At 43.5% G+C, this 15,194-nt stretch overlaps 1 protein-coding gene across 1 annotated transcript in view; it reads right to left on the reverse strand.

Annotated features, from left to right (window-relative positions):
• LARP1B (La ribonucleoprotein 1B) overlaps positions 1–15,194 on the reverse strand; it is a 105,639-nt gene that overhangs the window by 77,119 nt on the left and 13,326 nt on the right. Inside the window, exon 2 of the mRNA XM_054029770.1 lies at positions 3,143–3,204. Within this exon, the coding sequence (XP_053885745.1) occupies positions 3,143–3,204 (62 nt within the window). The remainder of the gene's footprint in view (positions 1–3,142; positions 3,205–15,194) is intronic.

Consider the following 15,194-nt stretch of genomic DNA (forward strand, 5'->3'; position numbering starts at 1 on the left):
CTCATTTTTAGGAAGGGCTACCTTCACTGCCATAGCTGGGTGTAATACATCTATAAATTTAGAGAATTTTCTTCCACCAGTTCTATTTGAACACCAAGAGCTATAGCCGTCCTTTTCAGTTCTTGGTAAACTCTGAAGTCATCGATAGCAGAGAAGAAGCTTCTGGTACCTGAGCCTCATTAGATCCCTCTTGAGGCAAGTCCTGCACAGCCAAATTAAAAGGTAAATCCACAGGAGGTTGAGGAATTGCCTGTAGTATAGTGTCTGTAGGCTATTCTGTATCAACAATCGCTGGTCTATTGATACTGGGCAGGGAAGCCTCTCCTTTCTCCGAGACCGGCTTCTGTGAGGAAGTGGGGATGACAATCTTGATGCCAGAGAAAGGCCAATGAGGAGACGGATATGGTATGAGAGTCCAATTGTGTCAAGACCAGGCCACCCAATCCTTCAATCTGCTCTTGCTGAGTGTCTTCTATGAGAGTAGGAATGAGTTCTGGAGGATGAATTGGACTGTCTGTAATGGGAGGCACAGGAACCCATTCTGGATTCCAATGAGAAGTAGGAATACTTTGAAGGTCAGATTGGTGCAATTCTGGAAAGAGACAAGTGACCAGGCCTAAGATCTATGGTGAGAATGCAGTACTTCAGCAGCAGCAGAGGCTTCCTGGCTTTCAGTATTGAGTACAGAGGTAGAGCAGGTACTGTAGGCCTAGATGTCATCACAGAAGAAGCTAAGGAAGATGGTACCGGTCCTCAGAGAAAGGGTGCCATAACAGACACCAATGCTGGTAAAAGTCTGCGCTGCATGCAATAGTACCAGTAAATGGCCTTCACCATGAATAAGTGGTGATACAAACACAGAGGCACAACAGGTCCTTTGTAACTATGTAGCTTCAGTTTTGTTGACATTAAGATAGACAGTTGATCCACAGTAAGCAGAAGTGCCAGATCCATTGTAGTCACCAATAAAGTAGCCTGCCTTAATGGCCCCCGTATGGGTACCAGAGTCAACAGCTCAGTCCTATGACAGTCACTGTGAGATGGTACCAGGGACCTGCGAGACAAAATAGGTAACCTTTGGTACCGGAGTGGCTTACTTTAATATGGAGATATACCTATCTCATAGAGCTGGAAGGGACCTTGAAAGGTCATCGAGTCCAGTCCCCTGACTTCACAGCAGGACCAAGAACTGTCCCTGGCAGATTTTTGCCCCAGATCCTTAAATGGCCCCCTCGAGGATTGAACTCACAACCCTGGGTTTAGCAGGCCAATGCTCAAACCACTGAGCTTCTGCTATAGAGGAGTCCTGCACCAAGGACTTTGAAGTAGTCAGATAAGAATGCTCCAAGTGCGTAGGCTTGCTGGAGGATGACTCTGGTGAAGGAGATCTCCTTTGGTCAAGGTCAATTAGCAAGGTTGGAGGAGCACTTGTGAAGGAACGGTCGATTCGCTTCCCTGCGCCAACTGAGCCGTGTGAAGAATGGCCACTGTGAAAATATATCTAAGGCACTTCCTTGTTCTTGATTTGTAGCTGCAGCAGAACAGACACCTGTCTCTAATGTGGAACAGTGAGAGTGGGGGTTACTAATGAGCCATTGGCTTTTGACACTGGGAGCAAGGCATAAAGCCAGGGGCCTTGGCATAGCCTCCCCCAGTACCAACCAAAGCTTGGAGAAGCCTACTGACCTAGAGCAAATAAATTAAAATAAAGACCCAAATGGACAAAAAAATGAGTACTACTAATTAAGAATTTATTATAACTATATACAATCTTTGTGTGTTCATAGAGGAATGAGGGACTGTACCAAAGCACAGTAATATGCTCCAGCCACCCGACAGTTAAAAGGAACTGAAGGAAAGGAGGGGCATGAGAGAAACCAGGGTGCATGCGTGGCCATCCCTTCAGATACTGCTAGGGAAAACTCTGCACGGTTGCATGAGCCATGCAACATCTACAATGGACACATGCAATCATTCAAAGAAGAACTCATAAAATTTAAGAATCTTAGGCTTTCAATTAAAAAAAGCATTTGATGCTAAAACAGCCCTAACAATAGCCTTTTTTGAAAAACAAGAAATGTTTAGAATGTTGACAAATTTTCACTGGAAGCAATCTGTTATTGCTCCTAAGGTCAACATCACCAGACATTATTCTGAAGCTTCAGAATCATCTAATTATAAAAATGAAATACAATTGACCCTAAATAAAATTCAGACATTTTTAGTCAAAAATATTTTAAAACCATTGGAAATTCTTCTCCAACATTAGATTACATACATAACTGCTACTTCATGTTTAAAAGTTCAAATTACTTTGTACACTTGGAGTCAGATAAGCCATCTACTCTTAGAAATCAGACGACAGAAATCTGAAACATATACACAACGTAATATACAAATTCATTTTATTCTTACTATAAAATTGGAAAACAACACAAGAAACCTAAGACAACACTAATCATCAGGCTCCAAAGATTACTCCTGAGGGAACTCCATGCCAAAAATCTTTAAAATTCTGCCCCCCAAAAATAAAAATTCTGCATACAATATTTTAAAATTCAAGTTTTATTTGTCAATAAATAAATGTAGAGGCTCCAGCATGGCAGTTGGGAGTGAAGGCCACTGGTTGCATGGAGGTGGAAGATCACCCTAAAGCACCACCTCTTCTCTGAGACAGGGACTTGGCAGTGAGGCTGCACCCAACCCTGACACAGGGCAAGAGCCAGACCTGCTTCTCTGCACCAGGCACACAAGTGTGGGCAGATGGAATCCAAAAATCTTTCTTTGCTGCTTCCGATGCTACAGTCTTCAGCTCTTTCTAAATTTTTGATCTTGTCCCCTTTTTTGAAACCCCCCCCTCAACTATCACTTGAATTAACCCATCAGCCAGGGAGATCATAACACATCTTTAGGGTGCAACCTTAAACATTTCCCAGCAGACTAAAATTTACTTGAACAATACCAGCTACTTATACAGATAAAATATTTAGAAAAAAATATTTCTCTATTGACAATTTACATTTCTTATCATATCAACAGTGCAGTTAAAATGTTAGTTCAAATCAATAGATTCTATTATATGGTCTCAATCTAATCAGACCTGATATTCACAGGTTAAACTGCTTTTCCGGCAAATACAAACCTTGCTGGGTTTCCTGGTCTTCGGTTTCCCTGCTTTTATAACTTTAGTGGAATTTGGCAGTTCTAAAGGGAAGAAGGAAAAAACATTTCCAGGTAAGAAATTACATTTTGATGATGCTTTTATATTAGAAAAACCAAGTGTGGAAGAGTATATTCAAAAATTTTGCTCCCTAATCCTTAATACAATGCTAAAGCTCTTTTCTGTGGCCCAATACAGCCAAGCAGGTAAGTAGTTCCACTCTAGTCAGTGTATTTTTAAATAATTGAGACTATTCATGTGCTTAAAGTTAAGCACATGTTTAAGTGCTGTGCTAGACTGGGAGCTATATAATTTATTTTCATAAATATTTACAAGTTTCTACAGATTTGAGGGATTTCAATATTAGGTAAATTATACTATGAAAATAAAATCTTTGACAATTGTCTGCATCATAAAATATTGGGATCTTAGGCCCAGATTTTTAAAGGTATTTAGGCATTTCAGCACTCAGCATTGCGACGCCTAATTGATTTATGAGCCTAAATCTCATTTTCAAAAGGGATTTTGGAGTCTATGGGATTTCCTCCTTCTGGAAAAAAAAATGAGATTTAGGCTCTTACATCACTTAAGTGTTACCTTTAAAAGTCTGGACCTAAATCTAAAAAAGGCTGATTTAAAAATGAGCAAAATCTGCAAAACAACATATCTTATCAAAAGCTATAATATTTTAAAGATCGAATTCTTTCATATCTACAATTGTGTAAATGCACATGATAAAGAACTTATTACAAATTCATAAATCCTTAGTAATCTTTTTTGCACCAATAACTCATATGCTAGTTTTACTAGAGAACATTGCCTGGAACATAGAAAACAAGAAAGAAAAAGATACACACACACAAACTGCATATTAAACAGAAGTTTGCCCATTTACACAGAAATACCTATTTCAAGCATTGATGACTGCAAAAAAACATTCTGTCCAGAAAACAACTGTTGCTCATAACCAAGCCACAGTCAGCAAAGTAAATAAAAAAAGCTGAGAAAAGCAAGAGTGAAACCCATTCAACACTGCTACTTTATATCCAGGCTTGGAAGGATTAGATTTTTGTCAGCAAATGTCGATTTCTCCATACACACATACATGTGTCAAATTTCAGATAGGAAGGGAAAGAAAAATGCTGCTTGAGATCTTATTAGTTTGATTTAAGGCTGTTTACTTTGATCAGATAATTGTCAACAGCATATGTCAAAATATACAATCGCCTGCATAACACAGGTCAAAGTTTCATCCAGTAATGCCTGTAATGAAGGGAATTATTTTCCTTAATATCCAGAAGAACATCATGAGGACCAATAATGTGTGGCTGACCCACTCTGGGATGTCTACACTATGAAATAGGTCGATTTTATAAAAGTCAATTTTTAGAAATCGATTTTATACAGATGATTGCGTATGTCCACACTAAGCGCATTAAGTTGGAATGCATCCTCACTACCGTGGCTAGCATCGACTTTTGGAGCAGTGCACTGTGGTAGCTATACCCACAGTTCCTGCAGTCTCTGCCGCCTATTGGAATTCTGGGTTCAGCTCCCAATGCCTGATGGGGCAAAAACATTGTCGCGGGTGGTTTGGGGTACGTCATCAGTCGCCCCTCCCTCCATGAAAGCAACGGCAGACAATGGTTTTGCACCTTTTTTCCTGGGTTACCCATGTAGACACCATACCACTGCAAGCATGGAGCCCGCTCAGCTCACCGTCACCGCTGCTGTTGTGGGCATGTCTACTGTGGGGGCTGCTATGACCAAGCAGCCAATGCAATCATTGACGTTCTGTTATCAAGGGTAGTGACTCTGGGAAATGAGTGGGCCTTTTTAGATTTTAGATGCATCATATTCCTGTCCTTTGTTGCTGGTGAAGAAGTCTTACAGCCCTACATTCCAGTCCGGTCGGCACTGTAACACTACATAGCACTTCTGTGGTTGACACATGTAACAGCTCCAGGGCTCTTGCTCTTTTGCCTTGGCTGAGGTATCTTGCCCTACCCAGACCTCCAAGCATTTGAGACACAAGCACCTGCAGCAGCTGGCATTGCTACACAGCAGCAGCTCCTTGCCTTCACAGCAGACAGTGCAGTAGGACTGCTAACCGTCGTCATCCACCGATTCCACTGCAACTCTGCTCTCCTGCTCCCCAGCGATGAGCTCGGGGGATCTGTTCAGGAAGCCTGGTCAGTAGTAAAGAGCAGTTCAACTATAGGCTGAGCAAGTGCAGATGGTGGTACAATGTGTCTTTGGACATTTAAAAGCTCGCTGGAGCTGTTGGTCAGACCTCAGCGCAACCAACATTCCCACTGTTACTGCTGTGTGCGCCATAATATCTGAGAGAGTAAGGGGGAGACGTTTATGGCAGGGTGGGAGGTTGAGGCAAATCACCTGGCATCCGATTTTGAGCAGCCAGACATCAGGGCGATTAGAAGAGCACAGCAAGGCACGCTGCGCATCAGAGAGGCTTTGAAAACCAGTTTCATGACTGACCAGGCTTCGGTGTGACAGTTGTGTGTGTTTCTCGTTGATGCAAACCCACCGCCTTTGTTGATTTTAAATTCCTTGTAAGCCAACCACCCTCCCCCCTTCGAAATAAAGTAACTATTGTTTTGAAACCATGCATTCTTTATTAATTTAAAAAAAAAAAAGGTAACGGACAAGGTAGCCTGGGTGTGGTGGGGGAGGAGGGAAGGACAAGGCCACATTGCTTATTGTAGCCACACTAAAAATCAAACTGTTTGAATGACAGCCTTCTGTTGCTTGGGCCATCCTCTGGAGTGGAGTGGCTGGGTGCCTAGAGCCTCCCGCCCCCCACGTTCTTGGGCGTCTAGGTGAGGAGGCTATGGAACATAGGGAGGAGGGTAGGTGGTTATACAGTGGATGCAGCGGGCGTCTGTGCTCTTGCTGGCTTTCCTGCAACTCCAACAGATGCTTCATCATGTCCATTTGCTCCCCCATTAGCCTCAGCATCGTGTCCTGCCTCCACTCTTCGCGCTCACTTAATTCTTTCCTGGCCTCTGCCACTGAATGCCTCCATGCATTAAGCTGTGCCCTATCAGTGCGGGAGGACTGCATGAGCTCGGAAAACATGTCCTTCCGAGTGCATTTTTTTTGCCTTCTAATCTGCGATAACCTCGGGGATCGAGATGATAGGTGGAGCGTAGAAACATTCTACGCTCTATGATTCTAGGGGGACTGCATGGTCACCTGTGCTGCTGAGTTCGCCACGCTGACCAAACAGGAAATGAAATTCAAAAGTTCCTGGGGCTTTTCCTGTGTACCTGGCTAGTGCATCAGAGTTCAAAGTGCTGTCCAGAGCGGTCACAATGGAGCACTTTGGGATAGCTCCCAGAGGCCAATACTATCGATTTGCGTCCGCACTACCCCAAATTCGACCCAGCAAAGTCAATTTTAGTGCTACTCCCCTCACAGGGGAGGAATACAGAAGTCGATTTTAAAAGCTCTTTAGGTCGACAGATCATTGACAACAATAATGAATAACACTAAGCTGAAAACTGATTCCTGTGGGACTCCACTAAAATATCCCCTCTCATTGTTGATTCCCCATTAACAATTAGGTTGTGAGATCTTTCAGTTAAATGAAAAACTAACATGTCATCCTGATTTTGTGTAGGGTTAATTTTCTTAATTACAAATATCATTTGTTAGTAAATCAGTGCCTTAGGGCAATCCAAATATAGTACATCAGTTATCTTTATCAAGCAGACTTATAACCAGTTCATTTGGCAAGACCCATTATATTTGTACTCTGATTTTTCAGAATGAAGTCTCATCATCAGTTGTTCCATTGTTTTGCCTAGGAATACTATGAGGCTAAACACCCTTAATTACTCAGGATGTTTTTAAATACTGGCACATAATTAGCTTCTTCAGAAGTTTCCCCAGTTTTCCAAAAATTATTTAAAAGTTATTAGCATTCCAGAGTGCCCCTTAGCCAACCCAAAATTCATGGCACAAGTTTTTTTGACTTGTTGATTTTGAAATGTACAGCCTTTATAGATTCTGATTAACATCTTCAGTTAAGGATGGAATAGAAAGTATTTCATGATTATGAGATGGATGTGTTGTCCAGTTTAATTACAGATCAACTATTTAACATTTTCTTCCCTGCATAATTGACAATTTAACAATCTGCATCTACTAATGAACTATATCAGCGTTAGGATTTATTTTGTTCCACATTGTCACAGGCTGACTGGCCCCTTAAAGGGGAAATAGGTTGCAGTCCCCCCATGACTAGAGTGGCCACCGATGGATCCACAGAATACACAATGTTCCCACCCTCGCTGGCAAGTCCCAACATACAAGAGATGAGAGCTAATAAAACCTGTATCAAAAAAACACTGCCACATTTAAAATGCCCAGCTCACTCCTATCATACTAAAAGACCAATTCTGATTTTTGGCTAGTTTAGTTTAATGCAAATCAAGAACCTGCATTCAGTTGTGTACGATTACACAAAACAGAATAAAAATTACAGCACAACTGAGAACTTCTTCAATAAAATAGTGTTCGTGTATATAGGGAACAATGTGACAATGTAAATACAGTTAGACTTGCTAGCGAAAAGTGGATTCAGTGGTGTGCCTAATTCACAGAGTACTATAACCCTTTATTTGTGTTGGCACTTTTGCCCATCATAGGCCTCCTTCAGAAGTTCTTTGTTCTTGAGGAACTCAAAGTACATATTCTTGCATTTCCCTGTTAAATGGACAGATTTCTGAAGCTCCACTTTCATGCTTTTTACATCCAGCCTACTCTTTTCATTTTTTCAAGCTGGGGTCATCAGAGAGAAAACCCTCTTCATGAGAGCATTCCTGCACAGTATTGGGGGGTGGGGGGAGAGATATAAAAGAGCTGATTTTCTTCAAGTTCTTGAAGTTGTCCTGTGTTTTGGTGAAAATTTTCAAGTACCTCTCCCTCACTAGTCAGACAATCCTTTAACTCAGGAGAAGAAATGTAAAAAACCTAAACACCAAATTCTTCACAGAGCTCATCCATGTCCACTTCTTTCATGCCACCAGCACAGCTTCCGAAAATTCTTCAGTCTTTCACAGAAGGTCATAAAGTCCTTTTTAAACCTTCCAGCAATATCTTAAGTTTCTTGAGCTCAGAATTCACTGCATAGCCAAATAACTTGTCCATAATCCTTCTCTCCAGTTTCATGTTCAGTCCACTGATGAGCTCACACAGTGAAAGAACACTTGGCTTCAAAAGCCTCAATAGTCATAAATAGCTTCAGAGTATGGCTCAGGAGGAGAAAACATAGTTCAGCAACCTCATTGGTAGTCCCCTCATTCCCAAAGCAGTTCCAATTTACTTTGGGACCCTCCTCTCCTAAACTCTGGAAATAGCTAGTTAGTGATTTCCAGCACTTCAGTAATCTACTGATTGCTGGCAAAAGAGATAGTCACCTGATGTGTCTGAATAAATTGCACTCTTCCACCTCAACAGTCACAAATCTCCTTTAATTGTTCTGTTCCGATCGCAGAAATACTAAAGTGGGAATAAACTTCAGAATTAAATGTTCTACACTGATGTCAAGCTTTCCCACGGTGTATTGTGTTGCGTTATGAAGAATGTGCACTAAGCAGGTGGCTGCTATAATGTCTTCTTTGGCATTTTTCAGTTTTTAATAAAAGCCATTATGCTTCCCATAATTTACACTAGCATTATCAACTGCATACGATGACAGCTTCTCCAAACTGAAATCAAAAGCCTTGAGTTTTCCAAATATTTCTGCAGCAATGGCCTCTGCCATTTCCAATCACTGTAAAAATCCAGGAGAGAGTGCAGAATCCCTTCTTCAAAACTGAAATACCTTAAGACTCATGAAAAACACTTTGTTGCTCCCTTATCTGAAGCATGGTGATGATAAACAATGTTGACTTTATTTACCACAGCAGTGACCTGATCCATGAATCAGTGTTTGAGAAAACAACCTCTCTGTATGAGCAATGCAGTCATCCTGACCACAGAGATTATAAAATCCTGATACCTGGTGAAAAATTAAAGACTCAGATTTCTCCATGGTTCAGATACACTGACAGGTGTTTCTGTACTATGATGATTGGGCAGGTACAGTATAAGAACCCAAACAGAGCAATACCAAAAGCATCAGCAGAACACAATGAAGAATTTTCTTTTTGACTCTTGTACAAAATACTGTCTCCAGTGAAGTTTACACCTGAATCTGACCCTCTGATGATAGCAAACCTAGCATGCCTGAATCTTGGTTATGTTGTTATTTGCTATTTTTTTCTGCAATGAAGCTACAGGTGGGGCCCATTGAGGTGATCATAACATGAGCCAAATATTGCAGCTATTTTTGAGTGGCCCCAGTAATATGCAATTAAAGTAAACAGGTTATTCAGAAATACAGCTTCCACCAGTGCTCTGCCTAGCTGCAGAGGCAGTGGTGCCATACAAGTGCTGACATCATGAGCAAAAAGTTCTGCTAGAAAGGGATCTCTCCCACCATTTTCAGACCAGCACCCAGTGCACTGTTAGTGAAAGACTGTTTCATTGTTGGCTGCTTATCCAGACCAGAAATCAGCATTACTAATGTCTTTGATAAACAAAAGGCAGTGATACAATGATGATGGAGCCACATGTTCTGCTTAGGAGAGTCAAGTGTGGCAGGCTCTGGAGTCTGGATCAAAGAGTCTAAGCACACAGTCTGTTACTGTTTTGTTCACAGAGTTTATTGGTGCAGCATCAGGGACTGAAAGACCTGGGTTCCTGCTAGACCTGAGATTACTTTTAATATCAGGCCCCCGGTTGAGAAGATCTACAGTTCTAACACCTTGTCAGCCTCCCTCTCAGCCACTAGGACCTTGTCCTTGGCTTTGGTTCACAGTTACCTTTCTATTTCTGATTTGTCTCCAACCATTCAATGGAAATCTTGTATTTCAGCCTCACCCTCTCTCTCTCTGACATCCACTCCTGGTTGTCTTCCTTTATCTTAAATTTAACATGAAAAATTTAACTCCTTTCCTCTCAAGCCCTTCCTGCATTTTCCTTCACTGTTTAAACATCTTCCCTGTCAATAACTCAGTCTGTTAACTTGTGAGTAGTCTTTGATTCTTCTTTCTCCCATGCCCCCACATCAAGCTGTGTTTTTCTTTCTATTGTTTCTAAAAATCTGACCTTTATCATTCTGTACACCCTGCAAAAAAGTCTTGTCGCTCATCTCATATTTTAATTACTGTAATATCCTTTTTCACTGGCTTCCCTGACAGGCTACAGCAGAGCCCCCTGCAGCAGAGTCTAACCAGCTGTTAGCCCTGACAAAGGCTAACAGCTGGCTGGCTGGCATGCAGTGGCTGCAGCTGGCCCAGCTGCAGGGAATGAATGGCAGAACAGCATGGAGCATGGGTCTACCACTGCCTGCATCACTCCACACAGAGGTGCCACTACTGCTCCCACTGGCATTCTCCTGCACCCACAGTTTTTTCTCCTCCTCGATGTCCGGTGCTAAGTCCCTACCGAACAGGGACAGTGCTCCACAAAATTAGGTCTGGCTTTAAACTGGATGAATGGCCTCCCTACCTGTGACACACAACTCACCCCCATAGGTGAAAAGAATAATGTCACATGACTGGCAGGTCATGTGACTATATCAGGTTTTCCAGGGCTACATGCCACAGAAGCCTGGGATTACTGTAGAAATCAAACTGGCTGAAGGAAAAGCCTCAGGAGGGAGTTTTGTTTCCTTTCAAACTCTTAATAATCTCAACTTCAAGAAGGGTATTATGAGACACACAATGTCTATGTGGAATTACTGAGGTGCTAAAGAGGGGGAAACTGAGGCAGTGGCAAGCCAGAGCCCAGACCGCCTAAGCAATGCTGTGACATTTTAAAAATACCTACATATTGGCCTCTCTCTCTACTAACCACAGATATTTTGTTGATATATTAAGCTTCCTTTATTAATTGCCTGGTTCTTACTTTCTAACCCCTATTCATTGCCAACTACCCTCTCCTCAATGTTCTCTGTATTTTTAAATTGCTGCTAAATTTCTCCCCTCTTAATCAGGAAGCCTGTTTCATTTTATTTTTTGAACTAAACTTGAAAATACCATTTTCCCATGTCTGACATACAGTGGCTTTTTGTGCATCCAGTAGATGCTTTTAAATCAACTCCCAATTTTTGTTCGCACTCCTGTTTCCGTTACAATGTTTGCTGCTACCAATTCATTTAATTAATTATAATGAACAGAACATTTTTGCCTTTGGAAAACTGATCCCCTTAAAGCACTATTTATATAGGTGCAGCTGGTAGCACTGCGTATTACTACGGTTGCCTAATACTTGCCACTATAAGACCGTTTTCACTTGCTTATAACTTTGCCAAACTTTTCCAACCTAGGCGTCTGCCTCAGGCTGATTTATTTGTTTTTGAAAATTTCTGCCAAAAAATTCAGCCATTTTTGAGAGCAAGGCTAGGGAAAGAACAGTTACTTATCATACAGTAGCTAGGTTCAAGATGTTTTGGCCACAAATTCCAGCTTGGTGTGCATGCACTGGATGTGTGTAAGCTCATATTTTTGAACAGCAGTCTCTTTTGGAGCCATGTCTGACCTGGAAGCCCTTGTAACTACCATAGCTGAGATTGTAAGAGTAGAGGTGCCTCAACTGCCTCTGTTTCGCTGCTGGTAAGAAACCCCATATGACAAAACTCCAAATTAGCAAGGACAGAGAGCAAGCTGTGGAATCTGTGTGGACAGCACATCTCAAAGAACCACCATTAGCGTAAAGTAACCATTCTTTCTTCTGCAGGACAGCTGCGGAAGAGGCCAAGGGATGTGGTTGATAAAACTGTTCTCTTCCTTGGTGGCTCTGAAGAGTGTTGCTGTGCCTTGTGTCTATATAACAATTGCTATTGCTCTCATTTGTGTAGAAGCTGTCAAATACAACTCCAGCAAACAAAGGGTCAACTTCTGCATCTTTTAATGAGCACAGGGCCTTCTTCGTGACACTATTAAGTGGTTTGTTGCTCTGAAAGGGTAAGCCCTATATGATCACGTGGGATGCCAGACACTTACAGACAGGATGACCTCCTTTTTATCATGGCCATAGCCATGATCTTTGTTGTATCTGATACATCCAGCACTGTTTGGAGTACTTCTATAGCGGTAAACTGGCCTTCTGGTCTGAGATTTTAGCTCTTCCTAATATTCCTTGGGGAACTTGTCTACTATGGTCGACAACTTGTCCCATAATAAAAAGGCATACTTCAAAATAAGTGCCTGATAATTAGCAACTCTTAGATTGAGACTGAGGAGTATACTTTTCAACCTAAAATGTTCAACTTGGAATTTCTCTCTCAGGAGAAAGGTTTATGCTGTTGCTTTGATTTCTCGTGAAAGGCTTGGGGGGTTAAAAGTAGTATTCGTATCCCTTACACAGCACCTGGTATCTCCTATCTGCTCAACTGGAGGTCACACAGGTAGATGCAAGAATGTGGCATAATCGTCTTTTCCATTTCCAAAGGGCCTTCATTGAAGGGTAAAGCCATTCTTCCTGACAAAGGCGCAGAATATTTAACTCATAATACAAGAAAAACATTAGTGGAAACATTGGATATCCAGTTAACCACCTTATCAGGTCTTGAAAAAAATGGTTACTCACCTTCTTGTAACTGTTGTTCTTCATGATGTGTTACTCATATCCATTCCAATTAGGTGTCTGTGCGCCACGTGCACAATCGTCAGAAAGTTTTTCCCCTAGCAGCACCCGTCAGGTTGCCTGTGGAGCCCCCTGCAGTGGCACCTCCATGGTGCTCAATATAAGACCCTGCTGACCCAGCGCCTCCTCAGTTCCTTCTTGCCGGCTACTCCAACAGAGGGGAAGGCGGGTGGTTTTGGAATGGATATGAGCAACACATCTCTAAGAACAACAGTTACGAGAAGATCAGTAACCATTTTTTCTTCTTCAAGTGCTTGCTCATAGATTCCAGTTAGGTGACTCCCAAGCCTTACCTCGCTGGTGGGGTTGGAGTTATGGAATCACAGACTGGAGCACTGGTCTGCCGAATGCCACATAGTCTCTAGCAGGCTGGAAAAAGTGTGCATGGAGGACCACATCACAGCCCTGCAGATCTCTTGGATCAGCACCGTCGAGGAGGCCTGCGCCCTTGTGGAATGGGCTGAGAGCTGGCACGTTGGCCAATTCGTAGCAGGTGCGGATGCAGGAGGTGGTCCACAATGAGATCCTCTGCGATGAAACCGCAAGACCTTTCATGCAGTCTGCCATCCGAAAATCGGACCAGCTATTCATGGCGAATGGCTTTGTGCATTCGATGTAAAAGGAAAGTGCCCGAACGTCCAGTGAGTGAGTCTTTGTTCCCAGCTGCTCACATGAAGTTTAGGATAAAAAACAGGCAGGAAAATGTCCTGGTTGGAGTGAAACTGGGACACAACTTTTGGAATGAAAGCAGGGTGAAGTCTAAGCTGCACCTTGCCCTTAAAGAAAACCGTGTAGGGAGGGTCAGAGATGAGGGCCTTAAGTTCTGAGACCCTCCTTGCCAAGTAATGGCGACTAGAAAGGCAACCTTCCATGACAAGTACAGAAGTGAACAAGTTGCCAGCGGCTCAAATGGGGGCCCCATCAGTTTGGAAAGAACCAGGTTGAGGTCCCACCTGGGGATCGGCTGCCAAATCTGTGGGTACAGACACTCCAGATCTTTGAGGAAGCGAACAACCATGGGGTTGGTGAAGACAGAGCACCCTGCCATTCCCGGGTGGAATGCAAAGATAGCTGCTTAGAGGCCTGCAACGGCAGAGCACAGCTCTGAGAGCACTAGATTGCAAACCTTTTTGACTTAGCCAGATAGGTGGCCCTAGTGGAGGGCTTCCTGCTACCAAGCAGGACTTCCATAACAGACTCCGAGCACATGAGTTCCGTGGGGTTTAAGTCATGAAGATTCCAGGCTGTGAGGTGAAGAGACTGGAGGTCTGGGTGACGAAGGCAACTGTGGTCCTGGCTAATCAAGTCTGAAAGTAGCAGCAACCTGATCAGGGCGTCCAATGAAATTTCCAGGAGCATGGTGTACCAATGCGGGAAGGGCCATCCTGGTGTCAGCATTATTACCGTCGCCATCTCCCTGCGGATTTTGAGCAGGTCCTTGTGCACAAGCAGAAATGGCGGGAATGCATACAGCAACTGATCTGATCAGGGAGGAGAAAAGCGTCCGCAAGGGAGCCCTGGCTGTGGTTTTGAAAGGAGCAGAACTCTGGGCACTTCCTGTTGCTCCGAGTAGCGAACAGGCCGAAGTGAGGAGTTCCCCACCTCTGGAAAATGGCGTGAATGACATCCAGCTGGATGGACCACTCGTGGTTGTAGAAGGATCTGCTGAGGTAGTCCACTAGCTTGTTCTGTGAGCCTGGGAGGTATGTCACCTCCAGGTGAATGGAGTGGGCTATGCAGAACTCCCACAGCTGGAGGGATTCCTGACACAGGCGAGAGGAACGGGTCCCACCTTGCTTGTTTATATAAAACATTGCAGTTGTGTTGTCTGTCATGACTCCCACGCACTAACCCTGCAGGTGAGCCTGGAAGGTTTGGCACGCTAGCCGTACAGCCCTCAACTCCTTGATGCTGATGTAGAGCGAGAGCTCGTGCTGGGACCAGAGGCCCTGTGTCTGAAGGTCCCCCAGCTGTGCGCCCCACCCCAATGCTGATGCGCCCATTACCAGGTATGGGGAGGACTGGGGCCTGTGGAAGGGGACTCCTTTGCACACGTCCTGCAGGTTGAGCCACCAGCCGAGAGACTGGAGGACCTGCGCCAGAAGGGGGACCATTAAGTCCAGACTGTTGCACCCCAAGGCAATGGCTGACACAAGCCAAGCCTGGAGAAGTCTGAGGTGCAACCTGGCATGCTGAACCACGCATGCGCACAATGCCAAATGACTGAAGCCTCGGGCAGCCCGGGCCGTGATGTTGGGATACAGTCTGAGGCCTTGTATGATCTCAGACATTGTTTGGAAACTGGCCTCCAACA

This window comes from Malaclemys terrapin, chromosome 5 (assembly GCF_027887155.1).
Source record: "Malaclemys terrapin pileata isolate rMalTer1 chromosome 5, rMalTer1.hap1, whole genome shotgun sequence".
In the NCBI taxonomy this organism is placed as follows: Eukaryota; Metazoa; Chordata; order Testudines; family Emydidae; genus Malaclemys; species Malaclemys terrapin.